This window comes from Pseudoliparis swirei, chromosome 8, assembly GCF_029220125.1.
Source record: "Pseudoliparis swirei isolate HS2019 ecotype Mariana Trench chromosome 8, NWPU_hadal_v1, whole genome shotgun sequence".
Lineage (NCBI taxonomy): Eukaryota > Metazoa > Chordata > Actinopteri > Perciformes > Liparidae > Pseudoliparis > Pseudoliparis swirei.
Genome location: NC_079395.1, coordinates 17991267 through 18015958, shown reverse-complemented (window position 1 = coordinate 18015958; position 24692 = coordinate 17991267). Strand labels below are relative to the sequence as shown.

General features: G+C 45.8%; 2 protein-coding genes across 5 annotated transcripts; both read left to right on the top strand.

The window, feature by feature from the left end:
- Window positions 1-12444: 12444 nt before the first annotated feature.
- LOC130197900 (cysteine/serine-rich nuclear protein 1-like) lies at window positions 12445-19549 on the top strand. Of its 2 annotated transcripts, XM_056420869.1 has the most exons (6): window positions 12445-12550; window positions 12789-12905; window positions 14818-15053; window positions 16062-16312; window positions 16756-17031; window positions 18039-19549. In XM_056420869.1, the coding sequence occupies exons 3-6, from the start codon at window positions 14861-14863 to the stop codon at window positions 18981-18983; spliced, it is 1665 nt and encodes a 554-aa protein (XP_056276844.1). In that variant the 5' UTR covers window positions 12445-12550; window positions 12789-12905; window positions 14818-14860; the 3' UTR covers window positions 18984-19549. The 2 variants fall into 2 exon arrangements, with proteins under 2 accessions (XP_056276844.1, XP_056276843.1); XM_056420868.1 differs by lacking the exon at window positions 12789-12905.
- Window positions 19550-20103: 554 nt separating this feature from the next.
- Window positions 20104-24328, top strand: gorasp1a (golgi reassembly stacking protein 1a). Of its 3 annotated transcripts, none has more exons than XM_056420938.1 (9): window positions 20104-20268; window positions 21275-21355; window positions 21488-21691; window positions 21799-21885; window positions 22051-22181; window positions 22290-22422; window positions 22704-22812; window positions 22926-23078; window positions 23168-24328. In XM_056420938.1, the coding sequence occupies exons 1-9, from the start codon at window positions 20206-20208 to the stop codon at window positions 23566-23568; spliced, it is 1362 nt and encodes a 453-aa protein (XP_056276913.1). In that variant the 5' UTR covers window positions 20104-20205; the 3' UTR covers window positions 23569-24328. The 3 variants fall into 3 exon arrangements, with proteins under 3 accessions (XP_056276913.1, XP_056276914.1, XP_056276915.1); XM_056420939.1 differs by having other exon boundaries at window positions 20105-20268; window positions 22926-23069; XM_056420940.1 differs by lacking the exon at window positions 20104-20268 and adding an exon at window positions 20300-21145.
- Window positions 24329-24692: the final 364 nt, after the last annotated feature.

Here is a 24692-nt window from a genome sequence, read left to right as displayed (position 1 = left end):
CCTAAAGGCACAGGAACTTAAAGGTCCAGGTGGCCTTGACGTTCCTGAGCCTTTAGAGGGGGGGGAGTTGCTACTTACCTGCAAACTCATGGGGAGTGAAAAGGGTGACATGGGGGGGGGGGTCACCTTTTCACCCCTCATGAGACCCAGGAACCTAAAAGCACAGGAACCTAAAAGTCCAGGTGGCCTTGACGCCCTGAGCCTTTAGAGTTGTGCCTGCAAACTCATGGGAGTGAAAAGGTGACATGGGGCACCCCTCATGAGTTTATAATGTCTCATGAGGGATGAAAAAGGTGACAACGGGGGGGGTCACCTTTTTCACCCCTCATGAGATAATTAATTAATTGTTATTATAACCCACATTAATATTCTAAAGACCAAATGCACGTTATTACAATACTTTTGTTCAACGCTTATTTGTCAAAGTTGAGAAGGAACAAAACTCAACAAATCATTGTGAGCTGCTAAGAACATGTGACAGTCTAAGGCAGTGGTTCTCCACTGCTCTGGAGCAGCAGTTCTCCACTGGTCTAGGGCAGCGGTTCTCCACTGGTCTAGAGCAGAGGTTCTCCACTGCTCCAGGGCAGTGGAGAACCTCTGGTCGAGACCACATCTGTCACAGCAGGTGTTAGCAGCTTACATCCTTCTCAATTATGGCAAAAACAGCTTTGAACAAAGTAAATGTAACAACGTGCGCTTGATCTTTGATACATTAATGTGGGTTATAATAAATATAATTAATGTAATAACATTTCCACTGCTCTTGGGCAGTGGTTCTCAACTGGTCTGGGGCAGTTGAGAACCACTGGTCAATGGCGGTGGTGCTCCACTGATCTAGGGCAATGGTCCTCTACTGGTCTTGGGCAGTGATTCTCCACTGGTCTCGGGCAGTGGTTCTCCACTTCTCTGGGGCAGTAGTTCTCCACTGGTCTTGGGTAGTGGTTCTCCACTGGTCCGGGGTAGTGGTTCTCCACTGGTCTTGGGAAGTGGTTCTCCACTGGTCCGGGGTAGTGGTTTTCCACTGGTTTTGGGAAGTGGTTCTCCACTGGTCCGGGGTAGTGGTTCTCCACTGCTCTGCGGCAGTGGTTCTACACTGGTCTTGGGCAATGGTTCTCCACTGCTCCGGAGCAGTGGTTCTCCACTGGTCTTGGGAAGTGCTTCTTCACTGGTCTAGGGCAGTGGTTCTCCACTGGTCTTGGGCAGTGGTTCTCCACTGGTCTTGGGCAGTGGTTCTCCACTGATCTGTGGCAGTGGTTCTCCACTGATCTAGGGCAGTGGTTCTCCACTGGTCTTGGGCATTGGTTCTCTACTGGTCTTGGGCAGTGGTTCTCCACTGCTCTGGAGCAGTGGTTCTCCAATGGTCTTGGGAAGTGGTTCTCCACTGATCTATTGCAGTGGTTATCCACTGCTCAGGAGTAGTGGTTCTCCGCCGCTCTGTGGGAGTGGTTATCCACTGCTCTGGAGCAGTGGTTCTCCACTGGTCTGGGGAAGTGGTTCCTCACTGGTGTTGGACAGTGGTCCTCCACTGATCTGGAGCAGTGGTTCTCCACTGGTCCGGGGTAGTGGTTCTCCACTGGTCTAGGGCAGTGGTTCTCAACTGATTTGGGGCAGTGGTTCTTCACTTATCTAGGGCCGTGGTTCTCCACTGGTCTTGGGTAGTGGTTCTCCACTGCTCTGGAGCAGTGGTTCTCCACTGGTTTTGGGAAGTGGTTCTCCACTGCTCTGGAGCAGTGGTTCTCCACTGGTCCGGGGTAGTGGTTCTCCACTGGTCTTGGGTAGTGGTTCTCCACTGCTCTGGAGCAGTGGTTCTCCACTGGTCCGGGGTAGTGGTTCTCCACTGATCTGCAGCAGTGGTTCTACACTGGTCTTGGGCAATGGTTCTCCCTTGATCTAGGACAGTGGTTCTACATTGGTCTTGGGCAATGGTTCTCCCTTGATCTAGGACAGTGGTTCTCCACTGGTCCGGGGTAGTGGTTCTCCACTGGTCCGGGGTAGTGGTTCTCCACTGATCTGTGGCAGTGGTTCTCCACTGGTCTTGGGAAGTGGTTCTCCACTGCTATGGAGCAGTGTTTCACCACTGGTCTTGGGAAGTGGTTCTCCACTGCTATGGAGCAGTGGTTCTCCACTGGTCTTGGGCAGTGGTTCTCCACTGATCTGCGGCAGTGGTTCTACACTGGTCTTGGGCAATGGTTCTCCCTTGATCTAGGACAGTGGTTCTCCACTGGTCCGGGGTAGTGGTTCTCCACTGATCTGGGGCAGTGGTTCTCCACTGGTCTTGGGAAGTGGTTCTCCACTGCTATGGAGCAGTGGTTCTCCACTGGTCTTGGGCAGTGGTTCTCCACTGGTCTGTGGGAGTGGTTATCCACTGCTCTGGAGCAGTGGTTCTCCACTGGTCTTGGGCAGTGGTTCTCCACTGGTCTGGGGAAGTGGTTCCTCACTGGTGTTGGGCAGTGGTTCTCCACTGATTTGGGGCAGTGGTTCTTCACTTATCTAGGGCCGTGGTTCTCCACTGGTTTTGGGAAGTGGTTCTCCACTGATCTGCAGCAGTGGTTCTCCACTGGTCTGGGGAAGTGGTTCTTCACTTGTCTTGGGCAGTGGTTCTCAACTGATTTGGGGCAGTGGTTCTCCACTGGTCCGGGGTAATGGTTCTCCACTGGTCTTGGGTAGTGGTTCTCCACTGGTCTTGGGTAGTGGTTCTCCACTGGTCTTGGGCAGTGGATCTCCACTGGTCTTGGGCAGTGGTTCTCCACTGGTCTTGGGCAGTCGTTCTCTACTGGTCTTGGGAAGTGGTTCTCCGCTGATCTGGGGCAGTGGTTCTCCACTGGTCCGGGGTAGTGGCTCTCTACTGGTCTGGGGCAGTTTTATTGATTATTGTATTATTTTAATTCATTTTAAAGGTATTTCTTATTCCTTTATATAAATGTGCATAATTCCTTGAGTGTGCATGTTAGTGCACGTGCAAATGCACATTGTCAAGCATTGTAGTTTGACACCATTTTTCTGATCGCTATAAATTAAAATAAGCTTTAAAATAACATATCTTTCCACTTTTTATTTTTTATTTTACAATTTATAAACAATTATGTAAGAAATAATCAACATTTATATCGGTATATAATGTTATGGAAAAATATCTGTTAAATTAAATTGTACTTTTTTTCTATAAACCTTTAGTTTTACAAGCATTTAATATATTTTTCAACCCAATCAAATATTTTTCATTTGACAATTAATCCGTACAGAATAAATGTTTACCAATCCTAAAATATCATATATTACATAATTATCCAAAATAGCCATCAATTCACAAAAGTGTATGTAAAATTACAGAAGCCAAGCTACTTTTACAGTTTTCACAAATTTGCTCCTTTAAAAAAAAAAATTACAATATTAAAGTTTGGTTGAACAATGACCTATAATAAAAAGAAATAAATATAAAGTATTTCTTTGGGAAAGAAAAGGTCTTTATTTGAAAATGATTATACCTCAAATTTGAACTGAGCTACATGATTATTGTTGTTGTGTATTTTATTGAGTCAATCATTGCAATACAAGACACTATTATAATATATAATATTAAAAACAGAAAGACAGAAAAGGTAAAGGTAGAAGAAAAAAATGCTTAAATATTCCTATCCTAAATTATTATAATCAAATAAATCAGAAAATTAATATAAAATGAAGAAAAATAAAAGAGAAAAATAATTACTAGTTTTACTATTATTATGACATGTGCAGCGTTCCCATCAGAATGATGATGACACGCAACACACTTTGAATTAAGGTCACCTCATTGCACACATTGTGTGTGTTTTACTTTTTGGAGAAAGTAGTTGTAACTCCAAGGTTTATCGTACAACCCTCCCAGGATGTCTCGTGCATGAAGCTGGTCCTGTCCTCATCACATTTGCATGAACACATGTTCACGTTGTCATAGCGCCTCCTACTGACGTAAGGAAATCCACGTTATGACACAACTTTACAGAGACGTTCAAATGTCAAAGATTCAAACATTTTGACTACATTCATGTTATAGCCCAAACCTTTATTTGTCCTGTAGTACCATGTACCGTGTATCAGTAGAGGCCTGTTGTACCCCAGTGGGCCGCGAGCGTCTCGCTCCACATGTCGTCCTCTCCAGATGTTGTTATCCCTTTGTATCTGCAGAGTGTAATGTTGGTGGACTTCGAAGCAACCATGTTGTAAGTCCCTCCCCTGATAAGTGTGGGTGGAGTTTCCCCCGCAGGGAAAGTAAAGGTTCCCGAATCGAGTCTCAGACCTGAGTCTGTAATTTGTGAAATTGGGCTGTAAAATAAAGTGAATGAAGTGTGTCCCTCGGTGGCCTCCGTGGAGAGAATGATCATCATTGTTGAAACACACGTTGGTGTACATATTTTTTTATTTTAAAAAGTATATCCTAGTACATCACGACAACGGTGATGGACACCGTGCACCTGAAAGAGAACCCCCACAGGCTGCCGAGTCCTGAGGGGGCCCCAGAAAATAGGCACAAAGAAAAAATCATCAGTCATAATAATCATAATGCCGCTATTATCAGGCACCTTTTAGTCATGTCACAAAACAGGCAAAACAAGAGAGATATTTAATTGCTCAAAAAAAGTTACGATGGTGCCCCCCCCCCAAAATAAACCAACAACAAATACACATTCAACTTCCCTTCCCTCTCAGCGGCCTGACGAACTTTGACAGCAAAGGTGCGTTCACACCAAAAGCGACGCCATTTTTGTAGGCAGTGTGTATGAGGCCCCGGCGGCAGCCATGATGGCCCCTGCTGGGGGCTCCTCCTTCACACCGGGACCCTTCGTCCTCCTCGCCTCCGCCCTCGTCGTCATACGGATCCTCGTGAGCTGCGGTCCGGCCTCTTCGACTCCGGCCGTGGAACGTTGGGGGTCTGATACCCCCCGTCGCCCGGGAGCTGAGGGCCTCAGCATCAATGCTGTGGTCATGTGCAGCTTTACAAAGACCCGGGAACAGAATACGTCTTGGAACCTTTCGGGGAGGCGACATCATGTCTTTGGCACTCAAGTTATTTGATGGGTGATTGTCGTCGTTGTTGTTGTTGATCACTGTCAGGCGTCTGTCTGGGGGGCCGTCCAGCTGCTTTTGATGCTCTGAGAAGAAAAAAAGAGTTACGATTTTTACCATCTTTTAAAACTATATACTGTGTGTATATATATGTATATATTAGGGCTGTCAATCGATTAAAAAAAATTAACTAATTAATCGCACATTTTGAAATTGCGATTAATTAATCGCGATTAATCGCAATTAAAAGTTAAAAGTTAAAAGTTCATTCTTTTTAAAGACCAAACTTCACACAGAGCTGTGTTTCAAAGAGGCTCCTACCTATAAAGTGCCAGCGAGGTATTTAATATTGTGGATGAAAAATTGTTTCTTCAGTGAAACATCAGATTAGTAAAAAAAAAGAAGTATATTGAGACCCCATTGGTCCTGTCATCTTTAACACTGAACAGCAGCAGAACCAGTGGCCTTGGTAACTGACTGACATTCACATATGTCACATTCACCCTCTGGAGGCTGGGCTCATTTTATAGATTTTACCAAAAAAATTAAATTCACCTTTTAAAGGCGTTTGCATATGACACATACCCCCGTGTTCTACATCAAACATTCCAGAACAATCTCAGCTCTATTCAATGAGGCTCAGTTGTCCTGGTGCCGTGTTCTCTGCTCTCTGACTGACAGGCTGCTATAGAGCCTCACCCGTGAGGTGGGAGGTCCTTTGTGATTTACTGAGTGTTCATTGGTTCTTTTTTTCCCAAAATGTTGACAGACAAACGGATTGACCAATCACGTTGAAGGTTTCGTGTGACGAGTTCTTTCCGCGCCGCGTCACCCGACACGTCGCTCCTTCGTTCCTCTGTGTATCAGAGGGGGAGACGGGAGGAAGGAGGAGCAGGAGGAAACCCGACTGATTCATCCACGAGTTAAACTGATTTCTGCTTCTTATTTTCGCGGGGAAATAATTGTTTTAAAAACGGAAACAGTGTTAAACCGTACTGCCGCGGTTTGACACTCGGTTTGAGTGTAAAAACTTCAACGAACACCGGAAGTAAACAAAGTTGCGTTAATTGCGTTAAAATATTTTAGTGCGTTAACGCGGCAAATTAATCGCATAGATTAACGTGTTAACGCTGACAGCCCTAGTATATATATATATATATATATATATATATATATATAATAATTGTTATTCAATAAATAACAATTACATTTAAATTAAACAATTAAATTTATTACAACAATTAAATTACAATTAAATTATTACAACAATTAAATTACAACAATTAAATTAAACTATATATATGTATAACATAATTGTTATTCAAAACCTACCTTTTAGCTGTTTTCTTTGGGTCCGGTTGACCTACCTGAGGTGTAGACACTTCTTGTGCAGCCTTTTAGAAGTCTGGGTCTTCGCAGATTGCCACTGCACCGTGGTCTGAGTCTCTCTATTATATGAATATGTTTCTGTCTGAGTCTCTCTATTATATGACTCTATAGTCGTCTGAGTCCCTCTGTCATCTGGATCTTTATCTGTCTGAGTCCCTACATCACGGGTCTCTATCTCCATCTGGGTCTCCAGACTGTGTATCCATGGTCTGGTTCCGATGTTATGAGAAGAAAAAAGAGTTTTATTTTAAATAATATATCTAATATATATGTAATTGTTATTATTCACAACAAACCTTTTTAGCTGTTTTCTTTTTCTTCTTGTTGGGTGGCGACGGGGTGCACACCTGTGAGCAGCTGCCCCTCATATCCAGGTGTTGAGGGGAACTGATTAATTTTCTGCTCAAACAGGCTTCAGTTATTTAGTTAAACTGCAATGCAGTTGAGATTTATTTAACACAAGTCAAACAGCGAAACAGTTTGTGAATTAAAACTCGACCTAATGAACAAAGTATTTTGCCAAAAAGTATACGGGGATTTTAAAAAATCCAATATCTACGACCGACCTGGCGTATCTGTCCAGAAAAGCTCCCAAAAACTCGTCTCTCCTTACGTACTTGTGCATATATACCAGGTCTCACAGAGCAAGTGCCTCTCTGCGTCGGACACTCGTGGCCCTCAGGGGACCCGCAGGTCGTTCTTACTTCCCCTAAACAGCAGTGGCCTCGGGCTACAGGGGATCTACCTCCTCCTTATGGCCTTTGGGAAAAGCTCCTTAATGTATGAATAGAATTGTTTAATATCAAGTTATACTGACACTCAGGACTCTAGTCGGCAACACCTGCTCATAGAGCTCAAGACAATCGAGGATATACAGGGACCCACATACACATGAATACAAGACTTTGTGATACAGCATGTCACAAAGGAATGACATCGTAGAACAGGTTATATCAGTTACATACATTAAACATAGATTATATCGAGTAAACACACTATACTCTAAAGTTAATAGCTGCTCCCGTAATGCGGTCTGCAGCTTAAACACCGTAGAAAACTTTATTATAAGAAATATAACATAAGTATTAAAGATGGATGGTAGATAATGCAGAGAAAAGTAGACGTATGAACCCTTCTTTGTTCTGCTGCACGTGGGATGCAGTGTTTACAGGCATTGGGCGGGCAGTGTCGTAAAACACACCACCAACAGGAGGCTCTTTCTCTTTCTAAAATGCACCGCGTCTCTTTACCATTAGGACCGCACCATTCACGGTTAAATGCGTTTGTTTATTGGCTCTCGGGCCCCGAGGCCCCGGGGACACACAGCTGCATGTGTGTCTGTTTATTGCCTATTCATACAGAGCTCTTTATCTTGTGACTTGTTCCTACGGAGAAGTATTCATCCCGGCTTTCGTCTATGATGAATTCACATTAAATTAAAAGCCTTCCACGGCTCAGATTTCTCTCATTCTCAACCTGCATGGTGCAGGGAGCACCTTCGGGCTCCGGGATGTTCTGTAGCCCGAGTGTCGATGCCACGGAGATACGATATCGGCCCCTGGACTGAGCAGACGTGCACCTGGCACGAGGCCCTCGTTTGCCATTAGGGTGCCACAGGAAGTTCTCTGGTGTCACCCCCCGAACTGATCCCACCGCGCAGACAACGGGATGGCGGTCCACGCGTTGCTGATGGTGTCACTGTTGTGAAATTTTACCCCAAAGTATTTATTGATGGCATTTATCCAGGTTGGAGAAAGTGAGGCTGGGGTTTCTTTGATGGACGTTTGGCACAACGTCCTGTGAAATCTCCGTCATGTGTTAAAAAAGAAAAGCACTATGTTTCACCAAGATGCAACCTATATATATACATTTAAAACTAATTTAAAAATACCCTGTGACTAGAACTCTTTGAATATATTTTGCACTAGAGATCTGTGTCACGGGGGGATTAGGGTGGACCCAAATGCACGACTCAGGAGACAGATAATTCTAATAAAGATTCTTTACTGAAAGCGTCGTCAAGATCGGAACAGACAGAATAATCAAACTATGGAATTGCTCGAGGGCCAGATGCATGGTTACATTTTTATTTATGTTTATTTTGTATTATTATTATGCATTCTTACTTTTGAAGGTTGTATTTCTGTAAAAATAACTCAATGAAATATCAAGTATATATATAAAAAATCTCGAGGAGAATCTGTGAAAAAGAAACGCAACATTTTAATTAAGATTTGATGACGATTGCAGAGCACCGAAAGGGTTGTTAACGTTAACCCACGACCGAACTGATGCAAGAGTTCTGGATTTGGCTTTCTTGAACCGGTCCTGTCCACGCACAGAGGAGTTACCGAGAGGAGCACACGGCGAGCAACAACACCAGTTATGCCATCACACCAGTGTTAGGAGCGGATGCGTCTTCCACTTAATTAGACTTGATTGGACAGAGAAAAGCAGCACATTTAAAAACCTCCAGACTTTCAGGGGCTCGTTGTCTGCAGACGTATTTAAACCCGAAACCAGAAAACAAGGATCAGTGCGACCTCGAGGTCACCCGGTAGAGCGTGCACCCCATAGAGCAGCCTGTGACCCTTTGCTCCCCACCGACCCCCACCCTCCTGTCACCCTCCAGCTGTCTCTGGTAATAAAAGGTAATAAAAACCTCTTTTTTTTAAAACACGACAATAATGACTGCAAAGATGTTGACGAGGAGGATAGCGGTCGTGCCGCTGATGATGATGATGGTGGTGGCGAGGAAGGCGAGCAAGATGAATCACTGCTCCGCCGCCCTCTAAAATAGAAACGGATGGACTATGTTCGTCCTTGTGACCATGGTGACGACTGCTAAACATGACATCAGAGGCTAGAGTATGTTCTCCATTTGTCAGTATCATGAGGGAGTGAATCATGTTCTGCTTCTTTCATTGCCTGAGATGAACTTATTTCACTCGTTCACTCTTTCTCTCTGTCTATATTTCTGTTACTAGGTAAGTTTCTTCTTTCTGAGGCTCGGGGCCTCCAGTTGTCACCTTTCCTTCCTACCTGACAGGAAAGCAATAACACACAGTGACACTTCCTGCTAGGCCCTGGACAACAAAGCAGTGATCTTTACAGTGAGAGAGGGGTAAATCCCCGAGTTGGTGTCCATGTGCATGCAGGAGGAACTGAATGAAGCTGTGTCTAACTGTCAGTGTGTTGCTGTATGTGGGCCATCGCTGAGCTAACGGGGCCACGAGAGCCCGTGGCAGCGACCTGAAGGGCTGCGAGAGAATGTAGGCTATAGCTATGAGTTACGTAACGTGGACTCTGGACAGAGAGCGCGCCGAGGGTTCACTCTGCCTGTCCTCAGAGCGCGTAGGAGACCGCATCATCTGTCAGAAAACAGAACGATGAGGGGAAGGATGAATCTGTACCATTGCGCAATATGGCACTCCATAGCCATGACGAGCCAATGCAACTAAACCTGGGGGGAGAAAAGGTGAATAAATCAGGATCGGAATCTGTGATTGCAGCATGAAGCGAATATACAGTGAATTGTGAAAGCGAGTTGTAATAAACTAGTAATAACCATCGCCATGCCAGTGAACTATATCCATTTCCCTCCATGACTCATTATTAGAGCTGCGCTACAATGTGAAGCAGACGGCTGAGTCTCAAAAGGAGCAGGAAACTCCAACTGTTTTGCACACATGTATTTTTGGACGGGCTGCGTGGTTGCACTATAAATAGCCGGTTAGCCGTGGCGTAGCACTTGCATCATGTGTGTCACAGACCTCAGAGAGGACACGCTGACTGGTGGTGCCTTCAGAGTTGCAAAGCCCTATCGTGCATCACATGCTCTCAAGTTATACACTCTTACACAAATTGGTTGTGTATCATGATATTAGTAGTTCCCTCCTCTCTCTCTTATGTATCCCTACTCCCCACACACACACATGCACTTTAGTGATCCCAGCCAATGTGGGTCACACATGAGTGCTGAGGACAGGATGGGCCGAGCAGCCCTTCTTCCTCTGGATTTGGGCCAACAGGTATTTTTGTTTTCCTTCAAACTGAAACACTGATGTGTATCAACATGGGGCGAAAGCTCAAGAATGTTTTGGACGTGTCCGTCTTTCCTTTGTCCGTCTGTCCATCTGTTAGTCTGTGGCTCTGTTTGTGTCTCTGACTGCCGCTTCATTACCTGCGCATTGAAAATGCGGAAGGTTATGTTTTGCGTGTTATTCGCATCAGTCAAAAAGTATTAAACCGAATCGCATGAAATTTAGTGGGATGATTGGTTATTATCCGGGGACCATTTGATTAGATTTTGGGATCGATAGGGTAAAAGGTCAAGTTCAAGGTCATGAAAAAGGTCAACATCTTCTTTGAATCGCATGAAATTTGGTGGGATGATTGGTTATTATCCGGGGACCATTTGATTAGATTTTGGGATCGATCGGGGTCAAGGTCATGAAAAGTTCAAAATCTTCTTTTTTACCATAGCACGGTCAATTTCTATCCAATTGGCATGCAACTAATGCCAAAATGTTCATAATTCAATGCCCAATCTTGTGATATGCGAAGGTATGCGCTCTACCGAGTGCCCATTCTAGTTTCCCTGGAATGTTAATTAATCACACTCAGTATCCCCCCCCCCCCCCCAAAAAACCACTGACTTCTCATTTTGAATATTTTATAAATAACTACATGAAAAGTTTACACAATAGTTAACTTCCATGTCTGACTCATGCTTACATCTCTTAACAAGCACCTAACAGGAATGCAGGGAGGATGATTTTACACCCAAATCCATGATCCTGCCACACTGCTTCTCCGCCCTCCAGGGAGTTTTCTGTAGTTGACGAGTGTCTGACTTAAACCACCATCTCAGAGGAATGCCGTGAGTCATGTTGCAGTAATGTAAGATGAATAGTGGCAGCTCGTGCCACCTTTAAGGTCTAATTGCCATTTTTATTAGAGGTCTGAAGGCAAGTTACACTAATGCAAAAGACCAGACAACCTATTGAGACGAGTGGCCCCGAATCACTGATTGTGCCATAAATAATGCACACAATGCAAGTTATAAAATACACATAATTAATTAATTAATTAATTATATATATATATATATATATATATATATAATTAAAAAAAAAAATTGTATTACACATGTCAACAGTAGGGTAGAAATACTAGTCTCTCAAATGCAGTTAAATCAACAACTCAAAAATGCTGAACAAAAGCGAACTCGAATGAGCTCCGCCTTATTGTGCTGGAGGTGTCGGGTGTACCTATTATTTTGTCCACCCTCAAAATATAGTTTTTATTTTGTTTTATTGTCTAACATTGGGGAATAATCCCTGTAAATGGCTGCTACAGTCCAACAGTCTCGTGTACGGTGACTTCATTAGTCATGGATGCGTCACCGGCTGTACAGTTCGGTGTGAACACCACAGACACGGAGCCCGTGGTAATGTGGGCAGCAGTGACGAGTCTCCTGCCTCTGCATGTGTGTCACCGTCTGCGTCAAGACAGTCTGGAGAGACACAGAGACCATGTGTACGAAGCAAGAGCATTTCGGCTCCACAACAACTTCCGGTTTCGTTTCGGTAGACGAGTTATTAGCTGGCTAACTGGGGGATTTTTCACATTTAGCTAAATTCAAGCTAGTTTAAATTGAGGTAAAGCGTTGAAAATTGCTTCGTTTATCAGACGACGTGAATTCACTTCGGTTGTTTTAATCTTCAGGAAACTTAACAGGTTTCAGATTTAACGACATTGTGCTAAACGTCTTTATCTCCTTGTTGTTCGTCGCGTATGAACCAGTAACACGCGTTAGTACCATGTCAAGAGCTGAAACTATCATGTAACTCTCGTGTTTAGCTGATGTCTGACTTTTCCAACTGGCGTTGCCAGAGAGCGGTACGACGGCGCACGCTCTGCGGGGGGCACTATCTTGCCAACAAACGTCGTATCTTTGGTCGCCGCCAGCCTCTCCGGTTCAGGGCACTACTGTGCGGCTTCACACACACAGGGGCGCGCGCAATGCTCGGCTGGCTGGACCCGTAACGAGACCCATAACTTCGTGTCAAATGAAGATGTTCGCTGTCATCACGATACATTTGACTTCCTGGTGAGTAAACTGCCAATAATAACACCGCCGTGCCCCCTTTGGGGACATCTACCACTGTGGGTTACATGGGCACCGGGTCGTATTGACTGTGTATCACGTCAGTCTGATGCTCATCGAGAATACCGGAGTCTATAAGTCTGTCACTTTCTATACAATCACTGTACATTTGACTTTTTAAAGTAGGCGTAAAAGTACTGCAGCCTTCTTCTATTTCAACAAACTTCCCGTCGCTTTCCAGGCAGCGGGGGGAGCTGGCTCCCGGGTGAATGGGATGGTGGCTGTCGCTGCTGCAGCGAAGACAGTGTTGTCTTTGTGGCTGACATGATCGCAGTGTGTCCCCGCGTGGGGTGAAGAGGTCAGCTGTCTAATGACTGTGATTGTGCCAAACAGGAAGCGACTCTTTGCACCCCCTCCAACGAAAACCCGCCGTGGCCGCCGCGCAGCATTCAAGTGGGGCTTTAAAGTGCATCTGAAAGCAATCATGAAGTTATTGTGAACACCCCCACCCCCTCAATACTGTAACTACAAAATGCCCTGCAGCCTATTAACTACTTATATGGTGCCCCCCCCCCCCCCACCCACCTGTTTCACACTAACGCGCACTGTGTGTGCTTCTGCTGCTTCGGACCTTTTACATTATTGATGTGGTCTCAGTGGACACCCCACATGTGCAGTATAACGTCACATATACAATGTATAGAGAGGTGATACAATTGTAAAAAAAAAAAAAGATATAATAATACTGCAATGCAACATTAATTGGCAATGCTGTGATTAATGTTTATTTTCTTGAGGAGTATAAAACATGCAGATGTTTTGCGGCAGAGTGAAATCCCTTTACTCCGATAACTCCTCTTTTGCGGCTCAATGCAAACAGTGTAAGGGCACACAAAGTTGTCTCTTGTTTCACCTCTTATTTGCTGATGGATCCAGGAAGTTGCTCACTCTGAGAGCACACACACACACACACACACACACACAGCGGCTCACTCGCTGCTCTATCTATTTACTGACTTACAGACAATCAGAAAACCCTTTTCTTGTGGACTCAGAGTCTTTTCTGAACAAGAAGCGGCGTCCCCGTGTTGTAACTCGCTCTTTGGGAAAGTGTTCATGCTGGACTGTTTTCAGTGGCTCGCCTTCCCTTTCTCTCTCAGGACTTAAGGGCAGGTCAGCCTCCATCCTGGTCAGCTTACTGTCTCTTGTCCGACCCCGATGGCCTTTAAAGCACCTTGAGGTCAAAAAAGTTGTGTGTGCACGTGTAATCCAATTTACAAATGTGTGTGTTACTGTTTATTATTTCTTCAACTTCCATGCTATTAAACACAACACTGTTGGGTTGTTGGATTGTTGCTCAGGCTGCAACAAGACATGAGGACGTCTTTAGGGAAATTGTTCACATTTTATGGCCCAAAATGATGAATCTGTGTAGAATTAATGTCTTGATGCAGCCCCAAACCAACCAAGAGCAGTTTGCCTAGCATCCCATTGTTCCCCAAACTAACGTGACAGTCTCTACACACTTCACTTGTCTTATGGACTCTGAGGGACAAGACTAATGACAGATTCTTTCTTTACTTTTACTTGTAACACCCCTCTGCTTAGATCTTCTCTGGCGCTCCGAGCAGCCCATGATTTAGGTTTGTAACCCTGAAATTACTTTGTGTTTGGACTTTATTTTCCATGTTCACATCCAAAAATAGCAGCCACACACCCCAATCCTCAACATGCAGCCATTGGACAGTCAGTTTCCACGTATTCTTCACAAAGAAACTCGAGGAATCATTGGAATGTTAATTGCTCTGCAGGGAGAGCGAGAGAGAAAAAAGAGCTTCTTTTTTATTTATTTTGAACTCTTTCGACTGCCCGGCTGGTTTTGGCGAGTGGAAGCCGGACCGCGGTTCATATTTGTGGAACATCAGTTTGTTGGGTAATCACGATCGAGATGTAATTATCCTAAACAAACGTGCGCCCTGAAACCGGCTCGACCAGCAGCGCTCAACGGGAAAGAGCTCTCCGCCCTCCCGCTGTCATCTTCAAAAGACGCATTATTTGACTGTGTACATTCGGGAGATGAAACGCATCGCTGACTTGTTATCCCATTATTAATCCATGGTTTACATAACGTCTGGTCTTAAGTTCAGGGATGCTGAAAGGAGAGGCGCTTTTGGGATGGAGCAGCGCACCATTAGTGTTTTCCGCTTGAGAGTTTGGATCTGTGACACGTCAACAAACCAGTGTGCCTCTTCCTCTTTGTGTTCACGCAGAGTGTGCCTCCACAACAACAACAACAACAACAACAACAGCACAATGAGAGGCATCCTGAAGAGAAAGTTTGCCGAGGTAGATGACAATCCCTTCTACTCCTCCTCTTCCTCCTCTCCTTCGTCCTCCCTCTCCTCCCCCGGCTCCTCCTCCGAGTGGGAGTCCGACGGGGAGAGCGGCCCCTCTGACACCCGGGACTTCACGCCTCACAGTCCCGCTTCACGCGCCGGTTCACCCGGTAAGTCTCCAGACCGAAGACCACTCTGCCCCCCGAGTGTTTTATAGGAGTGTCTCTTATCAGCCGGCAGCATGTGAACGCGCTGACTTTCGGGCCGCTCTAGATAATGCACAGTGTGAATAACTCGCTTGGCTGGAGAGATCATTTGCCTGAGCAATAGGATGTTGTGCAATCAATTTGACTAGCAAGGACCTTTTAAAGCCGTCACATCAAAGAGCCATCATGACACCGGGGCCCGCCGCCTCAGATCACAAGTTGGAACCAGGCTCCTGGCTGGTTGTTGTCACCGAGGAGTCGTGGTGCCTCCTAGACGGCTCGGTCAGCTGGTCTCAGTTGTTCACTGACTTGTGGAGCTTGAGTTCAGCCTCAGTTAAGAGTGAAGCCAATACATAAATATGATATATATGCGTAGATATTATATATGTTATATATGAGAGTAAACTGTCAGAGGTTGTAACTATGTTCTGGTGAACCAGCAGCAGTTGGACCCTGCATGGTTTCCTTCATCCCTCTGTCCTCAGCTGCTGCTCCAGACCCTTTGCTTGGTATTTCCTCTCCACATGTGTGTTACACAAGTGACCCGAGACACTGTGAAGCACCTGTAGAGTGGCACCCAGTGGCCACTGAGAGAACTACAGAAGCCTGTGTCCACGCTCAGGGCCTGTCGGGTCCAGGAATCTTTTCTAGGAATTGGACTGAAAGTTAAAACCAAGACTAAACACACTCCCTAAGTGTGTGAGAGTAGGACTTGAGAGTTATTTATAAATGACTTTAGGAGAGAGCGACATTAAAATAAACAACAACATCATGAAAATATCTCTCCATGCAGAAAAGTCCCATTATAATTTGAAATAGATGAGTGAAATACGAGAGCGTAGTGCACTGGGAGAAAGAAGAGGACAGCCATGAAGATGTTCCCCAGGAGGTTGTCGAGCTACTTGTTTGACCCCAGACCCCACAGGGCCTCACTTCCCCCGATGCTTCTTTGTCTCCTTCCCTCGCGAACAGTCCGGCCCATCCTGAAGAGAGCCCGGCTGGCCGGCGCCCGGAGCGCCGTGCGCTTCGACCAGGTCACCGTGTTCAGCTTCCCGCGCTGCCAGGGCTTCACCAGCGTGCCGGGGCGCGGCGGCGCCACCCTGGGCATGGCGCGGAGGCACAGCGCCCTCCAGAGATACACGCTGGCGGAGCACGCGCTGGAGCGGCGGCACGAGTGGCGAGAGAGGCGGAGGAGAGAGAGGCTCGAGGCTCTGAAACACCAAGTGAGTGCACGTCGTCCCCACCCACCCGCACACCCCGCACATTAGTCGGCATGGCGTCTTCCACGCCGCCGTCTCCTTACTCAGGGTTCGTACGGTCATGGAAAACCTGGAAAAGTCAGGGAATTTTTAAATGCTTTTTTCCAGGCCTGGAAAAGTCATGGAAAAAACTTAAATCATCAAAGTTTTGGAAAAGTCATGGAAATTTGTTATAATCACATGTTCATTTACGCCGAGTTTGAAATAATTAATATATTTTTTAAAGAAAGACGCTCAAAATATATGCCGGCGTACGTTCTCAATACGCAACATTTTCTAAATGTTTCATGTTTATTCCAAGATTTCAGTTTGGTCATGGAAATTTGTTTTAAGGTCATGGAAAAGTCATGGAAATCCATTGGTCAAAATGTGTAAGAACCCTGCTTACTTTTATCTGTTGATTCCAGTTGACCTCCAGCGGGGCGGCCGACCAGAGAGAGGTCGACGGGCTCACGGCAGATCAGATCCCTGATGACGACCCGGAGGATGGGGGTTTCCTTCAGCCGTACTCCTCCAGACAGCGGCAGGCCCTCCTGCAGGCGGCGGGGCTGAAGCGCGTGGACCGGGAGGAGAAGAGGCAGCTGCACGGCCTGCGCGTCTCCAGGGAGGCCTGCGGATGCGACTGCCGAGGCTTCTGTGAGCCGGAGACCTGCGCGTGCAGCCTGTCAGGAATCAAGTGCCAGGTACGACACGTGGGGAGATGACACACGAGGGCTGATGAGCCTCATCGGGTCCACACGCCCCGGAACTTTTCACCGTATAGGACTGGTTTTGAATGTTTTTTAACATCTGAAATGTGGAACATTTTTATTGTAAAATGTTATTTTTGTTATTCTTTAAACATCTCATGTGAATCAGTCACACGCATTTCAACTTTCACCCTCTGTTACCTTTGGGGTCAATTTGACCCCATTCAATGTTTAACGTCGGTGTTCTTTGGGGTCAATTTGACCCCAGGCTGTTTTTCACTGTGTCAAACATATAAGAAATATCAACTTTTTTATTTATTTAAAGGGCTATTTAGGTAGTCAACAAACATAAAGTACCTCACACTTAAACTTGGGAAACAATATTAATTCTAATAATTTTCTGGAGGTTTTAATTGCTGGGGTCAAATTGACCCCGAGGGTAAAATATGTTAGTAAATGTGAAGGTAACAGGAGGGTTAAAGGGCTACATCAACAACAATCAGATGTGTCCACATTTCAGATGTTAAAAAAACATTCATCCGTTCCTCCGTTTAACATACAGTCAAGTAGCCAAAACAGACGTTCCCATATTATCATTTCCTCAATTGATTTTTCAGAAAATGTGTTCACATTACAATTTGTATCATAATGTTAAATAAAGATCAATTTACTGGAATTGAGGATTTTATTTAATGTTATCCCTCTTTGATTATTAATTAGAATTAGAACACTTTATTAATCCCCATGTGGGGAAACTCAATTGCCACCAGAAATTCCTACAGACAACAAAAGACACAGAGCACAGCGGATACACACTACAAGGAACAAACTAAACCAGAAGGATGCTATAATATTTTTTAGTACTGTCAGGAATTTTAACCAAATACCATTATTACAACAATTTAGCAAAAAAGACATGTGCCTCAGTGTTTGTTAACTTCAGATCCTACTGTCGTACTTGGAGAACCCGAGCACTGATTTCCTCTTTCTTTGACGCGCAGGTGGACCGCTTCAACTTACCGTGCGGCTGCACCACGGACGGCTGTGGAAACACTCGGGGCCGCAAAGAGTTCAACTCCAGACGAGTGCAGACGCATTACATCCACACTGTCACGAAACTGGAGCTGGAGAGGCGACTGCAAGAAGAAACACCCAACCAAGAGGACCAGACCGGACTTCCAGAAGACCTTGAAGAGTATGTGGACCAGGACCAGGACCAGGACCAGGGCTGTTCGGCACACAGAGCCCAGGACAAGACCTGTCCCTTTGGGTTCCCGATGGAGGAAGACGGTCTACCGCTCACCACGCCCGCCACGCCTTCCTTTCATTTCGCCCCGGAGCGGTCGGTGGCGGAGGAGAACAGCTGCAGCAGCGACATGACCGACTCCTCCTGCTCCTCCTCTGACTCCGACGCGGGGCGGTGCCTCGGCGGGTGTCAGGATCTCCCCGACGTGGACGGAGGGTTGTCGCGCGCCCTCAGCATCTGCGACTCTGAAAACAACAACCGCTCGACGCCCAGCCAACCGAGGCACACGGGAGAACCACTGACAGCCAACGCGGCCACAGACAATGTGAGCTGGACCTCGCAGACGGATTACCTCGACCACAACGCAAACCAAGCCGGGGACTTCTTTGACAGTGACTCTCTGGAGGGCTTCCCCAGCACTCCCTCCCCCACTGTGGACTATTTTTCAGGCAGGTACACGGGCCTGAGTCTGTCCTCCGACTCCGACATGGAGTTCTTCGACAGTGACTACGCCTCCGGGCCTCTGCACAGCTCCTTCAAAGTCCACAGGAGCCCAGACCGCTTCTGCCACCTGCAGCTGATCAGCTCAGTTAACCTGCCTCAGTACGAGTCCAGCGCCTACCTGCTGGAGGCTCTGATGGGCCTGACGGAGGCCAGCCCGGAGAAGGGTTACGCGGTCGGGGGCACACAGCTTTCATAGCCGATTCAAGGCGTCGTAGTGACGAAACAAGAGAATGTCAGAGAATTTAATGTATAAAGCACTGCTTTAATGTATTTGGAAGAACATTTCAATGAACAGAGAATGAATGATGAAATATTTGTTCCCCCGCTGGACAATTTCTTTTTCTATTTCCTAAAAATATGTTTGCCTATATTTTATTTCAGAGAAAACTACACTTATTAATTAATATATGCCTATTTTTATTTCCTGAACCCATATAATCATCTCTATTATGCTATTTAATTGTGTATACTATGGCCCACAGGGATATTTTAATTTGGCCCTGATGCTTCCTTTAGCCTCATCACAGCTCTCTGCAAGTTAAGTTGCTTCAAGTCATTCCTATTTAAATAAAGTATTACCCCAACACAAATATGCATATTTTGCAGGTAGCTGGCCACGGTTTATAAGCAGGATAATCCACAAACAAGAATGAAAAATGTCATTAATCAACCCGAGTTGTGAATTAGTTTCTACTGCCTATCTCATTGTGGATTCTCCTGTAAATGTATTGGAATAATATAATAAAACTTTTTTGAAATGTACTTCTGATTTTAAATGTATTTAATGAGCGGTAACGTTCTATTCATCCTCCTGAGAAGAAACCAAGACGTTATAGGAGCAATAATGGCGAGATCTAATGGTTCACAAAGCAAAGCCGAGAGGAACTGTTTTCATTTGACATCTGTTATTATAAACACACACATATTTATTGATTTAGTTCAATCTCAACAACCCAACTCAGTTCCATGCTTTGCTAATTGCTGCAAAAGGCCTCAAAAGGCCTCACAATGCCTTCATTTGACTTGTCAAAGTTTCACAGCCTACAACCTATTACCATTACGTCATTAGATACGTCTCTATAAAGGGTTTGAGAGAATAAACTATATGGTAAAACAATTGTAGTATTTATAGTATGGCCTCATTAGCACAATGTCAATGGATATAATGACAGCCGGACACGAAGCAGCTCTGCAATGACAATAAAAAAGAAGGGGGAAAAAAGTATGCCGGGTGCGCATGCGCCGTGTGCACGCTCGTGTCCGCGCTCGTGTCCGCGCTCGTGTCCGGATCGACGCAAGCGACGTTCGACTGTTGTGGACTGCAAACAAGATGGCCGCGGACTGTCAACCGTAATAGTTCTCCCACCCTTGTGATTTTTCCGATGATCTAAGCTCACATTCGACTGTTCGTGACAAACATGGGGCTGACGCAGAGCTCAGAGGTGTCCGAAGGAGGGACGTACGGGTACCACGTTCACGGCGTAAGACCACCATTGTTCTCGGTTGTGTGCGTTCAGCGGCTTTTCACGTTAACATGTTCCTGTACGCTAACGCGGCTAGCCGAGGAGCCGCGAACCGTCGACGTGTTACTAACACCGGACTCGATCAACGGAGGCGTCGCGAGACGTGTCGTTACCGAATAATGGCATTCAGTGGCGTGACTTCAGGAAGTGTCGTAACGGTCCAGAGACCCGCAGAGTGTCTTATCTGAGTGGTTTCTGGCGTAGCGACGGCAGCTAAATACGAGCTAACGCTGTGACTAATGGAGAGTTAGCCGATGCGTTTAAGGGGGTTGGAAATCATACATATATTTTTTTACTGGCCTCCGATGAATCTCCTCACATAAACCTGTTACGACTTGTGTAAAACAATATAATAATTGTACATTTCATGACATTGCTGCTTTATAGATTAGCTAGTCTGTTAACTGATTAATTGATTTGGCGAAATTGCCAATCATGGAGCTCGTGGTCGAAACTTCGCTGCTTCTTTGTAAATTGGATATGTTTTGGTTTAAATTGCCTATTTAACCTCTAAAAGACAAAACAAATCTAGTTTAAATACATTTTAAAATATGTTTTAATTAATTCCCCAAATAATATAATAGTAACTAGAACGGGCACTCGGTAGAGCGCATACCTTCGCATATCACAAGATTGGGCATTGAATTATGAACATGTTGGCATTAGTTGCATGTCAATTGAATAGAAATTGACCGTGCTATGGTAAAAAAAAAAAATTGTTGACCTTTTCATGACTTTGACCCGATCATCCCAAAATCTAATCAAATGGTCCCCGGATAATAACCAATCATCCCCCCAAATTTCATGGGATTCGGTTTAATACTTTTTGAGTTATGTGAGTAACACGCATACAAATAAATAAATAAATACACAGCGATCAAAACATAACCTTCCGCATTTTCAATGCGAAGGTAATAACATAGTATTACGTGATTTATCACAATGCTTGTGTCTGTTTTGACAGGTGCAGCCAAACTCCCCTGCACACATGGCTGGACTGCAGCCGTTCTTTGACTTCATTCTGTCTCTGGACAACAAAAGACTTGTAAGATTGATTTATTTATTGTCATTGACCAAAGGTTGTCAGGGTCGTAAACAAAAGATTTCCCGAGAGGACATTAACATACAGTTGCCTCTTAATCCTGCCGTTTGACTCCTCCCCCTTACTGTTCACCAGAATGAGGAAAATGACCTGCTGAAGGAGCTTCTGCAAGCCAACACGGAGCGAGCGGTGAGGATGCAGGTGTACAGCACGAAAACCACCACGCTCCGTGAGCTGGAGGTGATGCCCAGTAACATGTGGGGGGGGCAGGGCCTGCTCGGGGCCAGCGTCCGCTTCTGCAGCTACCATGGAGCCAACGAGAACGTCTGGCACATCCTGGTGAGCGTCTTCCCCGGGAACCGGGGGAGCCCAACCCTCTGACCTCACAGCCGTGACCCCATGATTGCTCCACCTTGAGTTTGATAACTCGTGTTGCTGTCCTGTAGGACGTGGAGGCCAGCTCCCCCGCTGCATTGGCGGAGCTCCAGCCGCACATCGACTACATCGTCGGAGCGGACCAAGTGTTGCAAGACGTAAGACTCGTTTGCGCTCATGTCTGCTTCATTGTCGACATTCGGCTCTGATTATATATGTTTCAAAAAATGTTTGATCATTTGTGAGATTTAAAAAAAAAGGGATCTTCGTGATCTCTTTGAGAGGTCGAGAGTCGTATTTTGAGCCGAGCCGCTGATTTGCAGTCAGAAGACTTCTTCTCGCTGATTGAGGCCCACGAAGGGAAGCCCTTGAAGCTGCTGGTGTACAACACACAAACCGATGTCTGCAGAGAGGTGGTGGTCACACCCAATGGGGCGTGGGGCGGAGAGGGCAGGTCAGTGCTAACGCGCAGATGCAAGTTATTCAGTGTGACTTATTGGTAATTACATGTTTAATTTAGGATGATCTCATCTTGGTAACACTCTCAAATGTGCGCTCTCAGTTTGGGGTGTGGCATCGGTTACGGCTACCTGCACCGGATCCCAGCGCTTTCTGATGGTTCGGCGGCTGAGCCACCCGCCCCGGTTCCCGAGGAGGAACCCCCCCCGGAGCTGCCCACCCACGGGTTCACCGAGGTAAATATCGATTCGCATTTACCACATTTTGCCTTTGTTGGATGTCTATTTTTTTATTTACTTTGAAATTAAGTAATTTGATCTATGAAATGTCAACACAAATGGTTAAACAGTCACATTTGAGAGGCTAGAATCTACAAATGTTTAGCATGCTTGCTCAAAAGCAGTCGGAGATCAGTGATTTTTATTTCCCCCGACAATAGATAGATTTTCTGATATTATTTCATGAAATCAAACATTGGCAGGAGCAGGAAGGCTCATGTCTGTCACCTGTTTCTCAGGCACCTTTGATTGCACCTTCAAGTCTAAGTGTCGATGTGTTGGACCTGGAGCAGGTCACCCTCCAGGAAGCTCCTCTACCTCCACCCGTCCAGAGGGTCATGGACCCCGGTCAGTTCAGACGTGCAGTGGTTTTAGAGGATGATGTCATATGACATATACATGTTGTCTAATCGGGTTCACACCGGTGTTCTCATAAAGCGTTTTTCCCATTTATTTGTCAGGTTTCTTAGACTCTGAAGTGGCAGTGATGAACCCCGAACCTGCAGATTTGGCGGACAGACTGGACCTGTCCATGTCGTCCATCGACATGACCGACACTTCGCTGACGATGCACGAGGAGAAGGACGGGGACATCTCTGGCGTCGGTGAGTTAGGTCAGCGGCAAGTCATACGAGTGTCCCGGCGCTTTCATTCTAGATTTGGCAAAAGGAACTCAGAGTGCTTTGTGCTTGTGCTTGTGCAGAGGAGCTGGAGGGCAGTGCGCTGCCCTCGTCGTCCGCAGACAGCCAGACTGAGCTCCGGGACCGGAGCTCCCACACGGCCACAAAGCTCAGCGCTGCCCTGGCGTCCAGTGACACTTTGTCTGAGCGGTCTCACCTGCTCACCGAGTCCGCCGTCGCCCCCGGCCCTCTGTGTGAATCTAGCGCTGGCCCGAGTCCACCGGCGGAGGACTTGTCTCTCCCCGTGGAGACCCCCCCAGAGCCTCCCGCCGCCGAGCCCTCCGTCCCGGCCGAAGAGCCTCCCCGCCCACCTCCCGTCGACGCGTCTCCCGCTCCGGCGGAGCCTCTCCAGGTGGCGGCCGCTCACCACTGCAGCCACGAGAGCGAGGGGGAGGAGCCAGAAGAAGAGCCGGCTCTCGTGTAAGCCGGCATCAGGCCGTACAGAAGTTGCGAAGAGTGAAGTTGACAATCACTGGGGCTTTTTTTAAAGAAACACTATAGGATGTGCAGAGCAGACGGAGGAAGACGCTTCCTGACCTCGTGATAGTTTCTCAGTAAGCGCGCGTGGCTCCGCCCCTTTGTTGCAGGACAGACGCCGGCTGAAGCGTTCGCACATGAGTTGGAGAGATACTTAGAGGCACTGTAGGAATATCCGTTTTTCTTTTCACATGTGGGAATTTTAAAGTTACTGCTTATTTTATCACCAAGATGGTTATAAAAATAAAAATAAGTCCCATGCTTGGTGCAAAATTAGATGACGCTCGTGCCAAGACTTTTGTTTCTGGTTCAGCGACGTGTTTAATACTTGAAAGCTTCCAAAGTCAAACGCGTCTACGTTTAGTCGAGCACGGCTGCACCTTGACGCCCGTTAACGATATCCACGCTTTTGAAGCGACCGGACCGTCGGCAGTTCAGACGAGCCGGTCTTGACGATTCCCCAGAATAGAGCTTTAAAAAAAAAGCTTTCTAGTTTAGTGTCGTTTATCGCTCAAGTATTGGATTTCTAAGTGTTGCAATGAGGGAAACGTTTGTCCACTCGTACCGCGTGAAACCAGTCGGTACATGTTTTTATTCAAGCTTTGATGAGGTCAGTATGTTTTAAACCGTCTTTTAATTTGATTTATTCGGTCATAGTTTGACAATTTTTACAGTTTATCACTAAAATTATGTCTCGTTCAACACTATTCATTCTTTGTCATTTTTGTGATCTATGCAATATCAAAGTTCATTGGCAGGTAATGTTTAAACCACGATAGAAATCCTTTCACATCCGGTCTGTAACGAGTGGTGACAGTGAAGCTGCTGCGTCGTTGTTTCGGTCTTTCTAGGGAGCTTCAAGTAGGTGCTAGTGTGTAAAATAAGGAAAAGTATTTTTTGCAGATATTTTATCAATTCATTGTCTGTATTATTAGGAATGAGTGTAGTCTTTTCATGAATGTGAAATGGGAGAATCTTTGATGGTAAACAATCATATTACTTGATTTAAAAAAGAGAAAGAAATTGCCCATTGTTTTTCTTAAATCACTCACATAAAATAAAAAAACATAT

Excerpts from the sequence above, each read along its gene's own strand:
- LOC130197900 (XM_056420868.1), top strand. The coding sequence starts at position 14,861 with ATGAGAGGCATCCTGAAGAGAAAGTTTGCCGAGGTAGATGACAATCCC. Across the intron at positions 15,054-16,061 it reads TTCACGCGCCGGTTCACCCG|TCCGGCCCATCCTGAAGAGA; the intron begins GTAAGTCTCCAG and ends CCTCGCGAACAG. Across the intron at positions 16,313-16,755 it reads TCGAGGCTCTGAAACACCAA|TTGACCTCCAGCGGGGCGGC; the intron begins GTGAGTGCACGT and ends TGTTGATTCCAG.
- gorasp1a (XM_056420938.1), top strand. The coding sequence starts at position 20,206 with ATGGGGCTGACGCAGAGCTCAGAGGTGTCCGAAGGAGGGACGTACGGG. Across the intron at positions 22,813-22,925 it reads CCAGAGGGTCATGGACCCCG|GTTTCTTAGACTCTGAAGTG; the intron begins GTCAGTTCAGAC and ends TTTATTTGTCAG. Across the intron at positions 23,079-23,167 it reads CTCTGGCGTCGGTGAGTTAG|AGGAGCTGGAGGGCAGTGCG; the intron begins GTCAGCGGCAAG and ends GTGCTTGTGCAG.